Source organism: Sceloporus undulatus, chromosome 11 (assembly GCF_019175285.1).
Source record: "Sceloporus undulatus isolate JIND9_A2432 ecotype Alabama chromosome 11, SceUnd_v1.1, whole genome shotgun sequence".
NCBI classification, from domain to species: Eukaryota; Metazoa; Chordata; class Lepidosauria; order Squamata; family Phrynosomatidae; genus Sceloporus; species Sceloporus undulatus.
Window position 1 is genome coordinate 2123248 of NC_056532.1, and position 13544 is coordinate 2136791.

The window sequence follows — 13544 nt, forward strand, 5'->3', positions numbered from 1 at the left end:
CTTAAATTATTTACCAGTATGCAGAGACAAAGTTTCAAGGTAGGATGTTAAGTGAAATCCAGCCAGTTCTTCCAAAATGCTGTATTTTCCTGTAGGATGAAAATGTGCTCTCTGCTAAATCCCTTACGTCAAGGGATTAGGTCCAGGCCCAGTGTATGTTTGGGGATGATTGAGAGTCATAAATAATGCCCCTTGTCAAGACAATATGCTGTTGGTTATATGTTTATTGCATAGAATCATAGAATCATAGAGTTGGAAGTGACCGCAAGGGCCATCCAGTCCAATCCCATTCTGCCATGCAGGAAATCCAAATCAAAGCATCCCCATTGACAGATGGCCATCCAGCCTCTGTTTGAAGACCTCCAGTATGAAACTCATACTGCCATGACGCTGAGGCAGCCAAAGGTCCTTTCTTTTGTTAGTTAAAATAGTTATCCTGGTTTGACGTTAAATAATTATTTTAGGTAAAGATCCTTGACCTCCAGAAAGTCCCACACTTTTTGTGTGTGCGTTCTTACTCTTTTGGAAGGAGAAGGGTTAATTTTCAGAGAAAATGTTGCTCATGCTGTTCAGTTGGTGCGCAATGCCCAATTTCTTCATCCGGTTCTGCTTGATGGAACTGAGTTGTTTGTGTTTCACTTCTGCTGAACTGCAGCTCCTCTCATCCTGGGGTCGATGACAAATTTAGTGACAACCATTACTTGATGTGCAGTGATGAAATATAAGGAAGACTTTCAGCTCCTGAACACTTTGCTTTTGGATCTCCTCCAGTGTGTGAACTTGGACATTGCCTAGGAGTCTTGAATAAAAAGATCAAACTAAACAAACCCTCTAGTAAATAGCATTTAGCTTCAGACATTGGCTGGACAGAGGTTTCCAAGAAACCTCTGGATCATGGCAAAACTCCTTAAGCCCCATTGAAAATCCCTGGATGAACCAGGAAGTTGCATCTGGAAGCATTTTGATTTTAGATCATGAAATAGCATAATGTAGCCCACCACAGTTGTGAAAATTTGCCCTAGGGACTCCCCCATCTGATTGTAATAATATTTCTGGAGCCAGAAGCACATTCATTTGTTCATAGCTAATATACACATAGGTTCCAGAAGGAGTTTAAGAAGAGCATATGTGCATGCATATTCTGATGATACTTGGCGTCTTTGTTTCTCATAGGTGGCGCATGTACAGAGCCCTCCATATTGGCAGCTTTGATTTTTGCAGATTTGATTATTGACAGATTGGATTAATATGTTCTTTCTCAAAATCTCTAAGACCTGCAGTGCAGCTTTGTGGTCAACGTCCACTAGAAGTTGCATTGGAAAGCCTAGAGAACACCTCTTTAGACCTTGTTAGGTCCTCCAGCAGAATTCTGTGGTCACCTTAGAGCAGTTGTTGATCATAGAGTTGTGTTGGAGGACTAGACCTTCCTAGAGAGGGTGAAAAAAAGTGTTTTTTATTTTCTGTTTTCCCACTTTCACAGGGTCCTGTGTCCGGAAGCCCAACGAATGTGGAGTGCTCAATGTATATGTGTGCATTTTAAAACAATCTATCTGACTAAATGCTAAATCCAATGTTAGTCCAAATGGAAGTAGACTCACTGAAATGAGTGGGACATGTGCAATGGGACATGATTAAAAAGGCCCATTGTTTTCAGTGGGTCTGTTCCAGTATTGGACTGAGCCCTAGATTAAACAAAACAAAACAAAACACCAAACTGTCTAGCCTCCTGTGGAAGGGACTTCCATAGGATGAGAGCAGCCACCAAGAAGGCTCTCTCTTGTGTCCTCACCAGTGCTTGGACCAAGACAAAGCCTTCCCCAGAAAATCCTAGGACCCTTGCAGATTTGTATGGAAAGAAACCCTCCTTAGACCCCCTGATTCATAACAACTATCGGCCCATCTCGCTGCTACCTTTTTTGGGGAAGGTGATCGAGAGAGCAGTCGCCTTCCAGCTTCAATCGATCTTGGATGACACCGATTTTCTGGACCCATTTCAAACTGGCTTCCGGGCGGGCTATGGAGTTGAGACTGCCATGGTCGCCTTAGTTGATGACCTCCGTCTGAGCATGGACAGGGGAAGCGTGTCCCTGTTAGTGCTCTTGGACATCTCGGCAGCTTTCGATACCATCGACCATGGTATCCTTCTGGAATGCCTGGGGGAGTTGGGTATCGGGGGCACTGCTTTGCAGTGGTTCCGGTCCTACCTCTCGGGTAGATTCCAGATGGTGGAGCTGGGGGATTGTCGCTCCGATAAGAGGGCACTTACATCCGGTGTCCCTCAGGGAGTGATTTTATCTCCTATGCTTTTTAACATCTACATGAAACCGCTGGGAGAGATCATCCAGAGACACGGGGCGCGGTGTTATCAGTATGCTGATGACACCCAAATAATTTTCTCTGTGTCTCCGACTGATGCAGTAACTAAGGATGGCATCTCTCCTCTCGATGCCTGCTTGGCGTCGGTAATGGGCTGGATGAGGGAGAACAAACTCAGTGTGAATCCAGGGAAAACGGAAGTACTGGTGATAGGTCCCTCGGTTCCGGGTGGTGAGATTTGTCAGCCTGTCCTGAATGGGGTCACGCTCCCCTTGAGGGACTCGGTGCGCAGCTTGGGAGTACTCCTTGATTCGTCGCTTCATCTGACATCCCAGGTGGACGCGACGGTCAGGAGTGCTTGTTATCAGCTTTGGCTGATACGCCAGCTGCGCCCCTACCTGGGCCGTCGGGACCTTGAAACTGTTGTACATGCTTTGGTAACCTCTCGATTGGACTTCTGCAATGCGCTCTACATGGGGCAACCCTTGTACCAAACCCGGAAGCTTCAATTGGTGCAGAATATGGCAGCCAGACTGGTCGCTGGTAGCTCCAGGACAGACCACATAACACCTATTTTAAAAGATCTCCACTGGCTACCCATTCGCTTCCGAGCTCAATACAAGGTGTTGGTTTTGACCTATAAAGCCCTAAATGGCTTGGGCCCAGGGTACTTGGAGGACCGTCTCTCCCCATACAATCCGCCCTGCACACTCAGAACATCTGGGACCAATTTGTTAGAGGTCCCTAAATCCCATTTGGTGAGGACCTCACAGAGGGCTTTTACTATCGCCGCCCCCTCATTGTGGAATAAGCTCCCTATAGAGCTCCGTTCCTCTGCATCTTTAGCTTCTTTTAAGAAACAATTAAAAAAGCATCTATTCCAGCTGGCTTTTTCACTCTAGGTAATAGTGTTCTTTCTCTGCTCCTTGTTCTTGTTTTTCGACCCCGGATTAGTGCAATATATTGTCTTTTTCTTGCCCCTAGTGAATTCTGATTTGTATAGATTCCCGTTCCTACCCCTAGTAATGATGTTTTTAAACTTTTTATATTGTGATGCTTTATCTGTATTTTATTGTTTCTTGTCTTGTAAGCTGCCTTGATCATGCAATTGGAAAGGCGGGATATAAATAAAAATTATTATTATTATTATATAGTTTTTCAGATTCATAGAAGGATAGAGTTGGAAGAGACTGGTCTAGACCTAAGTCCTATAAGTCCATGACCTAAGCCAGTGATGGCGAACCTATGGCAGGCGTGCCAGAGGTGGCACTCAGAGCCCTCTCTTTGGGCACATGTGCCGTCGCCCCAGCACAGAGCTTGCCAGAGTTTGTTACTAGAAAGCCAGAGGAAAATGGCACTTTGCAATCAATAAGTGGGTTTTGGGTTGCACTTTGGGCACTTGGCCTCTAAAAGGCTCACCATCACTGACCTAAGCTGTCGTCACTTGCCTTTATTCATCCTCATTTGACATTTCCCAGCTATATCCACAGAGCATGCAACCTGCATGTGTGCATGTTTTTCTCATTCGTCAAAGCCTGGAAGTTTCTTTGGGCTCTCAGGGATTATTCAGAGACTGAAGAATATGCAAAAGGGGAGTGAGAACACAACATATGTCCTGAATATCATTGCAGTAATGCTGAGTTAATAAAGCCATCTAAAGCCTAGGTTTGAGTATGTCTCTTTTGTTTCTCCAGTGACCTGAAGATAAAGGTTGGAGGCAAGCGCATCTGTGCTCACAAATTCGTCTTGGCCGCCCGCAGCGAGACATGGAGCCTGGCCAACCTGGTGTCAACCGAAGAGCTGGATCTGTCGGGTTGGTTTTTGACTGATGCTGTGTGTGTGTGCGAGGAGAGGGGGACGCTTTCATTGCCTTTAGAGGAGCAGTGAAAAGAGGAAAGGTTCCTTGGGCAGAGGGCTGCTGCTTAGTCTAAAGGAGGAGGTGCCCTGCCTGCAAAAAAAGAGGCACTTAATCCGTTAATTATCAAGCTTTTGTCTCCAGAACATGCTAAAGGCCTTTGAGAGCGCACTGTTTAGTGCTGGTTCACTTGGTGGGCCCATCCCTCTTTCGTTTTAATGATGCGGAGGTGAAGTGTGAGGGTCTGTTCATCTTTCTTGAGTGGCAGCCTGACACAGCGAGGAAACAAAGCTGTCTGAAGCGGCCTGGTTTATTCTTTTTGTCTTGGGTGCCGCTCTGTCAAAGCAGCATCTGTAGAAATGCCATGTAACTGTTGCAAAGCCAGCCTTTTTGAGACCCCTCCGCCCCCAGACCTTGGCAGCATGCGCATTTCTTTCCTAACAAATCTGAATATTGGGATGAAATTGAATCAAGTTGACCAAGATGGATTGGTCGTAAACCGGAGCAAAATATTTAACAACACCGCTGTTTACAGTTGTGTGTGTATTGCACAATAACAATATAGCTATTTAGATTGGCATGGAAAAATAAGCCCTTTGAGGAATTGGTTGAATCCCGCTATATTTGCCATATTTGCGCTGTGTTCATTTGCTTATTATTTTATACCTTGCGGTTCTTCCACCTTTGGGACCCACGGCAGCTCACAATAATGCAGTGGAAAGAATGGCTGATACAAAAATGTAAAAGGCAATGAAAGCCACAATGGTATTAAAAACAGGAGCAAATCCTGTTGGGTTCAGTGGAGAAAACCAGATATAAGATTGTATCCTTGGTGTAGCTTCCATTTTTTAAATAATCAAATATTGCAGTCCAGATGTTTCTGTCTCTTGGAAAACTTTTTGAAATACAACAATACAAGAAATTTAAATAGTCTCAGCTTTGTTAAGTTTAAGAAAGATATACATATTATATCAGATACTATGGCCTGTTCCAGACTGCCAAAATAAAGCTGCTTGGGGTCTCTTTGGAGGTATGCGGTTTAAATGATGCATGCATCCTAAGAGTCCGGAAGCGGCACCAAAGCTGCCCTGCAGTGCTTAGGAATGGAGTGTGGCTTTGGCGCAACCTCCGGACTCTTAGGACCGATACATCATTTAAACAACATACCTCCAAAGAGACCTGAAGCAGCTTTATTTTGGCAGTCTGTAACAGGCCTATGTTATTTAGGATATGGGGACAGAAAAGGTTACAACACTTTTGAGGATTGGTAAGGATTGCTTGAGTGATTATTTTGTTCCCCAAGTTACATTTGCACATAGTGTGTGCAATACAACTTCTAAGCGGCCATTTGTCATTTAGCCAGAAGCAGGTAAGACAAGAAGAGCTTTGTCTAGATCGAGGGAAGCAATGGAACCACTCTGTTCCACTTTGGTCAAGCCTCACCTGACCAAATAATGGGTCCAGTTCTGGGCACCACAATTCAAAAAGAATGTTGAGAAGCAGAGGAGGGCAACCAAAATGGTGAAGGGTCTGGAAACCAGGAAGCTCTATGAGGAGAGACTTAGGGAGCTGGGGATGTTTAGCCTGGAGAAGAGATGGCTAAGAGGTGATATGATAACCCTGTTTAAGTATTTGAAGGGTGTCATATTGAGGAGGAAGCAAGCTTGTTTTCTGCTGCTCCAGAGAATACTAACTGGAGCAATGGGTGCAAGTTACAGGAAAAGAGATTTCACCTCAGTATTAGGAACACCGTCCTGACAGTAAGAGCTGTTTAATAGTGGAAGATGTTGCCTTGGAGAATGGTGGAGATTTTTAAACAGTGGCTGGATGGCCATCTCTTGGTGGTGCTTTGATTGAGAGTTCCTGCATGGCAGAATGGGGTTAGATTGGATGGCCCTTGGGGTCTCTTCGAATTCTATCATCCTATGAATCTATGATTTGACTTCACATTTTCTTTATTTATTCCTTAAAATAGCAGCTCAGGGCTTTCATCCTTTAAACTGACCTACCAGCAAGTGCCTTCATATGGTTAACTCTTTTCTCCTTATGCTTATGCTATACTTTGGGGAAAAGTGTGGGGTTGGATGGCATGACGTATGGGATAGAATTTGACTGGGATTTACCCAGTTGATATTGATTAATTAAGGGTGGCAGTTGCAAGCATAATAGGGATAAAATATCTCAAGTTCTTCCAGCAGATGCTGACCCCGAGGTGACCATGGCAATGTTGCGTTGGATCTACACAGATGAGCTGGAGCTGAGGGAAGATGATGTGTTCCTGACAGAGCTGATGAAGCTAGCAAACAAGTTTCAACTACAGCTTCTTAGGGAAAGGTGAGCCTTTGAGTCAGCTGTTGTGTCGGTATATAGTTAGCCAGAGGAGCTAACAAAATGAATTTCAACACGGAGAAATGCAAGGTACTGCACTTAGGGCGGATAAATGAAATGAACAGATATAGGATGGGGGACACCTGGCTGAATGAGATTTATATGTGTGAAATGGATCTGGGAGTCCCAAGTAGACCACAAGTTGAACATGAGTCAACAGTGCGATGCGGCAGCTAAAAAGGCCAATGCGATTTTAGGCTGCATCAATAAGAGTATAGTGTCTAGACCAAGGGAAGTAATAGTGCCACTATATTCTGCTCTGGTCAGACTCCACCTGGAATATTGTGTCCAGTTCTGGGCACCACAATTCAAAAAGGACATTGAGAAACTGGAGCCATGTGTCCAAAGGAGGAAGACTAAAATGGTGAAGGGTCTGGAAACCATGTCTTATGAGGAATGACTTAAGGAGCTGAGGATTTCAGTGGCTTCCCTGTGCATCCTGACATGGTAGTGGTTGGCATGGTCCAGAACTTCAGTGTTTTCAAACAGTATTTTATGCCCAGGATGGTTTGTGACATATTCTGCTACTGCTGATTTTTCTGGCTGACCCAGTCTGCAGTGTCTCTCGTGTTCCTTGATTCTTGTTTGCACACTGCATTTGGTGGTCCCTATGTAGACTTGTCCGCAGCTGCATGGTATGCAGTAGTGGAATCTCCTTCCTTGGAGGTCTTCAAACAGAGGCTGGGTGGCCATCTGTCGGGGATGTTTTGATTTAGATTTCCTGCATGGCAGAATGGGGTTGGACTGGATGGCCCTTGCGGTCTCTTCCAACTTTATGTTTCTAGAATACCTCAAACTGATTTATCCATTGTGGAAGTGATAATACAACAATCAGAGATATGGGATAGAAAATTCTCCCTGGAAAGTTAAGCCAGGCCAAGTTTCTTTTGGGAAAAACTTCGGCTGTAGCGGGTCTTTTCCCCCATGAGATGTCTTCCTCCCCATGTCTGTTGTTTTTGTCTATTGCCATCACTGAAGATATCTAAATCCCTGACTTTTGGTCATGTTTTCTCTCTCTCTGTCCCTCTCTCTCTCTCTCTTGGTAGGTGTGAAAAAGGAGTCATGTCCCTCGTAAATGTCAGGAACTGTATCCGCTTCTATCAAACGGCCGAGGAACTGAACGCTAGCACTTTAATGAACTACTGTGCTGAGATCATTGCTAGTCACTGGGTGAGCACTGAGAGTCTCTTCCAACACTATGAGTCTATGATGCTTCAAGGGGACAATATTTATAAAGATCTAGCACACTTATTTATAACTGCTAAAATGTATTTTTTCATGTTTATAAGGTAAAGGTTCATTGGGAAATGCAGAGCTGCTTTGAGTGATCTGCATGTTTAATTTTTTGCTACACACAAAAGAGTTGTACCACTTCATAACTCAGAATGGGAATTGTATGCTTGCAGTGCGTTATAGGTAAAACCAGAAACCATGTTACATGTGGAAATCAAGTCAGGGAGTAGATGTTTAAGCCAAGCTTTCTCACAGATGTATTAGGCTTCCCTAGGCAAGGAGGTTTTGTCTTTACATCTGGTCCTGGCATTTCTTTTTTGGACTACTTGGTGTGTGTGTGTGTGTGTGTGTGTGTGTGTGTACTTAAAATGGGATTTCATAGCACCAGCAACAGAAGCTAACAAAATGAATTTCAACACAGAGAAATGTAAGGTACTGCACTTAGGGCAGAAAAATGAAATGCATAGATATAGGATGGGCGGCACCTGGTTGAACGAGATTTATACGTGTGAAATGGATCTGGGAGTCCCAAGTAGACCACAAGTTGAACATGAGTCAACAGTGCGATGCTGCAGCTTAAAAGGCCAATGTAATTTTAGGCTGCATCAATAAAAGTATAGTGTCTAGATCAAGGGAAGTAATAGTGCCACTCTATTCTGCTTTGGTCAGGACACACCAGGTATAATGCTGTGTCCAGTTCTGGGCACCACAATTCCAAAAGGATGTTGAGAAACTGGAGCGTGTCCAAAGGAGGGCGATTAAAATGGTGAATGGTCTGGAAACCATGCCTTATGAGGAATGACTTAGTGAGCTGGGGAATTTTAACCGGGAGAAGAGCAGGTTTAGAAGTGATATGATAGCCCTATTTAAATACTTAAAGGGATGTCATATTGAGGAAGGAGTAAGCTTGTTTTCTGCTGCTTCAGAGACGAGGACACGTTACAGACTGCCCAAAACGGGCGCTCTCGCACCGCCGCTGGTTGCTGCATCCGGGAACCGCAGTGGCCAAACCGCACAGTTCCCGGGCGCAGCAAGAAAGAAGCGCCGAAATGGCACTTCTTTCTGTGGCCCGGAAGTGGCGCCATGAGGCGCTAGTCGTGCACTCGTTGTGTCACTTCTGCCACGCGACATCCGGACACTAAGCGTCCGCAATGTCAAAATGGAGGCCCCCGTGTGGACGGGCGCCGCCATTTTGTATGGACTCGGACCCTACCACGACCCTTCCTAAACCTAATACACCCCTTCAGCTCATCTGTAACGCGCGTAGGACTTGGAACAAAGGATGCAAGCTCCAAGAAAAAAGATTCCGCCTCAACATTAGGAGGAACTTGCTGACAGTAAGGGCTGTTAGACAGTAGAAGACATTTCATTGGAGAGTGATAGAGTCTCCTTCCTTGGAGGTCTTTAAACAGAGGCTGGATGGCCTTCTGTCGGGGATGCTTTGATTGAGAATTCCTGCATGGCAGAATGGGGTTGGACTGGATGGCCCTTCTTGGGGTCTCTTCCAATTCTGTGATTCTATGAACAGGAGATTTCTGTCCTATAATTATCAAATCACAGCTCTGTTCTCAAAAGTGCTTTCTTTTCTGTTGAAAACATTTCAGTGTGTGAGAGAAAAGTGCCTTATTAGAGATTCTCTGTATATTTAGTATCTCTGAATAGTATTTGCAGTTTGGGAAAGTAACACGTGGGAGGATACTTCACTTACTGTGATCTATGATGCCCTTTGGAAAGCCTTGTTTACAAAACTGTAGTGTGCATGGTCTTCAGCACATATCCTCCAAATGCTGGGGTGAGCAACTGTGACCTTTCAAATGGTCTTAGACTGTAATTCCTTTGTCCCTCTCTCCACTGACCAGAGCTCATGGGAGTTGCAGTCCTGCCACAGTCAGAAGCTGCTCTTGTGAATGAAAGGAGATGATATGCCCGTACAGACAGGCCCAAATAAAGTTGCTTCAAGTCACTTTGGAGGTATGCTGTTTACATGCTGCATGCACCCTAAGAGTCCAGAAGCCACACCAAAGCCATGCTCCAGTCCTAAGGACTAGAGTGCAGCTTTGGCGCAGTATCTGGCCTCTTAAGATGCGTGCATCATTTAAACAGCATACTTCCAAAGTGACCCGAAGCAGCTTTATTTTGGCCTGTCTGTTTGGGCCCTATAGTTCCTTTCAGAGTGCTAGAAAGTTACCTGTCTTGGAGCTAACATACTTGTTTCTGTAAAACTTGGTTCAGTGTGTGTGTGTGTATTTCAGAGGACACTGCATTATCCAAAAATGGTTTTGTCAGAATGATTTTTTCATTCACTTTGATATTCTCCAAGTAGTTGCTTGAATCGTTGTTGTTGACGGTCCTCAAGTTGACTTCAACCTCTCGAAACCCTGTGAATGAAACATCAAGACACCCTATCCTCAAAACCCCTATTCAGTTTCTGCAGACTTAAGGCCTTGTCCTCTTTGTTTAAGTCTATCCATCTGGTGTGTGATCTTCCTATCTTTCTACTGTCCTCTATCCATCTCTTCTTTTTTTCCCCCCAGGATGACCTGAGGAAGGAAGACTTCAGCAGCATGAGCGCTCAGCTTTTGTATAAAATGATCAAATCCAAAACAGAGTTCCCCTTGCACAAGGCTATTAAAGTAGAAAGAGAAGATGTTGTCTTTCTCTACCTTATTGAAATGGATTCACAGGTAAAGTTGAGATGCTCTCGTTTCTTGCCTTCCCATGTCTTGCAAAAATTGAATTTGGGAAATATTTATGTTTCCGTGCTGTGACTTTTAAAAAGGGACATGCAAGCCATGGAAATCATAAGCTTGCCGTTCTTTTGGTAATACTTCTAATTTGAAACCTGAAAATTGGTAATTACTCTTATTCCTCCATATTTGTGGCTTTGATATTTACGGATTTGATTTGATTATTCACAGATTTGGTTAATATGTTCTCTCTAGGAATATCTAGGTCCTCCAGAGCAACTCTATGGTCAACTTTAACTAAAAGTTGCACTGAAAGACCTAGAGATCCCTAAAGAGAATACTCTACTAGGCCTTTGTAGCTCCTCCAGCGCAGTTCTATGGTCAGTGTCTGTCGGACGTTGACCACAGAGTTGCACTGAAAGACCTAGAGATCCCTAGAGAGAATACTCTACTTGTCCTTTGTAGCTCCTCCAGCGCAGTTCTATGGTCAGTGTCTGTCGGACGTTGGCCACAGAGTTGCACTGAAAGACCTAGAGATCCCTAGAGAGAATACTCTACTAGGCCTTTGTAGCTCCTCCAACGCAGTTCTATGGTCAGTGTCTGTCGGATGTTGACCACAGAGTTGGACTGAAAGACCTAGAGATCCCTAGAGAGAATGCTCTACTAGGCCTTTGTAGCTCCTCCAACGCAGTTCTATGGTCAATGTCTGTCAGACATTGACCACAGAGTTGCACCGGAGGACCTAGTGATTCCTAGAGATGTGTCCTGTGCTAAGCTGCTATATGTCGTACCAAAGTGTGTTCATTTTTGGAGGCTATGATTCTCAGAATTCCCCACCTGCCGTAGTGACTTGCCATGCTGGCTGGAGAATTTTGAAAGCTGGAGCTTGAGAAATGTAGTATGTTTCCAAGATGTAGCCCTGTTCTCTTTACTCTTCACCCACAACAGTTCTTCAAGGCTTTCCCCAGTTGTTCTGCTGCCTGAGGTTCTAAGACTCCCAGCTTGATCTGCCTGGTGCTGGGACTGATCTGCCGATGGGTGTTATCGCAGCATCTAACAGTGGTCCTCTAATTCTGTTCTTGCAGCTGCCTGGGAAATTAAATGAACTGGATCACAACGGAGACCTTGCTTTAGACCTGGCACTTTCTCGAAGACTGGAAAGCATTGCCACCACCCTGGTGAATTCCAAGGCCGACATTGACATGGTGGACAAGAAGGGCTGGAGCCTGTTGCATAAAGCTGTTAAGAGGGGTGAGGACCCAAAAATATGTTTGCACAGGGATGCAGAAATATTTCACATCTCATAGGGGCCCACATTAACATTTCTAAAGGGCCGTGTTGTTCAGAGTGTGTTCGCATATGTGTGTCTGTGGAATCCTATACCTACATTCTAATTCACAACAGGTCGGTCCTAATCACTCTGTCCGCCATTTCATAGTAGAACAATGCTTCATAACTAAGGAGAATCCATTGGCGGTCCAATATGACCACTTCTAGTTTTACCAATGATCAGCCTGGCTGCCATGTTTTGTACTAACTGTAGTTTCTGGACTAGGTACAAGGGTAGTCCTATGTAGAGTGCATTGCAGAAATCGAGTCGTGAGGTTACCAGTGCATGCACTACAGTTTCTAGGTCCTTTTTTTCTTGTGCCTCCTACTCCTTTGCTGCAACAGGTTTGTAGGTATTTGTCTTCAAGCAGAGACTGGATGGCCATCTGTCGGGGATGCTTTGATTGTGATTTCCTGCATGGCAGGGGGTTGGACTGGATGGCCCTTTTTGGGGTCTCTTCCAACTCTATGATTCTATGATTCTATCACTAAATGTGTAGTTTCAACCAAAGAGAAGGCTCTTTTCAGGTGTGTCCTTATTCAATTATGAAAGCTCACTCAATGCTGTTCTAACCTAGATGACTTTATTCTGCTTAAGTTAAGAGTCCCTGGGCAGATGCCAGACAGTACCAGGTTGCACTTTCAGGATTTAATTCTTCAGCTGTAAAGAAAGTGTTTCATCCATGTCTCTTTCTTATACTCTTCCCCTTTCCTTTGCCAAAAGGAGATACGTTTGCTGCTAATTTCCTGATTAAAAACGGTGCCCGGGTGAATGCTGCGACACTGGGAGACCAGGAGACGCCACTGCACATAGTGGCATCTTACAACCCCAAGAAGCACAAGCCGGATACCATGGTGGAGATGGCGCGGATTGCAGAGTCCCTCTTAAAGGCAGGGGCCAATCCAAACATGCAGGACAGCCAAGGAAGGTGACTGCTGGGTGACTGCTCCTCCTGTGTTTTTGCGTTCCTTTGCCTGTTCATTTCTTTGTTGTGCTGCTTTGTCGTGTCAACTTCAGGGTATGAAGCTATCCTATAGACAGAGCTTGGAAAAGTGGTTTTTCTAGGTTAAGAAATCTTCCAGTGACCTTCAGCCTGCATGGCTAGTGACTGTGCTGGTTGCAGAATTCCAGCAGTTGTAGACCAAAAGAGTAACTTTTCCAAGCTCTCTCCATACATTATCAAGTGATTGGTTACGTAGCTTTCCAACCTTGGCTCTCCAGATGTTGTTGGATTTCAAATCCCAGAAACCTCTGCCGTGTATGGCCAATATTAAGGGATTGTAGACGTTGGAGACCAATCATCTGGGAAAGGAACCACTAGTATAGTTTTGCCTATTTTAATTAACAAAGCATCTTCAAGGTGTTTAGGCAGATTACTTCCCCACCAACCTTTTTAACTGAAGAGGGAAATGGAGAGGGATGCTGGTATTTAACCTGGTACCTTCTTCATACAAAAGCATGTACACTCATATTTGCACCTTTGATGTTTGTGGATTTGATTATTCATGGATTTGATTAATATGTTCTCTCTAGGAATATCAAGGTCCTCCAGTGCAACTCTATGGTCAACTTTAACTAAAAGTTGCACGGAAAGACTTAGAGATCCCTAGACAGAATACTCTACTAGGCCTTTGTAGCTCCTCCAGGGCAGTTCTATGGTCAGTGTCTGTCGGACGTTGACCACAGAGTTGCACCGGAGGACCTAGAGATCTCTAGAGAGAATACTCTACTAGGC

At 44.6% G+C, this 13544-nt stretch overlaps 2 protein-coding genes across 3 annotated transcripts in view; both read left to right on the forward strand.

The window, feature by feature from the left end:
• UBE2G1 (ubiquitin conjugating enzyme E2 G1) overlaps window positions 1–13544 on the forward strand; it is a 554317-nt gene that overhangs the window by 53867 nt on the left and 486906 nt on the right. The window lies entirely within an intron of this gene.
• The window catches only part of ANKFY1 (ankyrin repeat and FYVE domain containing 1), a 28906-nt gene continuing 18912 nt past the window's right edge, over window positions 3551–13544 (forward strand). The window contains 7 exon segments of the mRNA XM_042442570.1: window positions 3551–3564; window positions 4011–4129; window positions 6370–6505; window positions 7606–7729; window positions 10327–10476; window positions 11565–11730; window positions 12533–12737. Coding sequence (XP_042298504.1) covers window positions 3551–3564; window positions 4011–4129; window positions 6370–6505; window positions 7606–7729; window positions 10327–10476; window positions 11565–11730; window positions 12533–12737 — 914 coding nt within the window.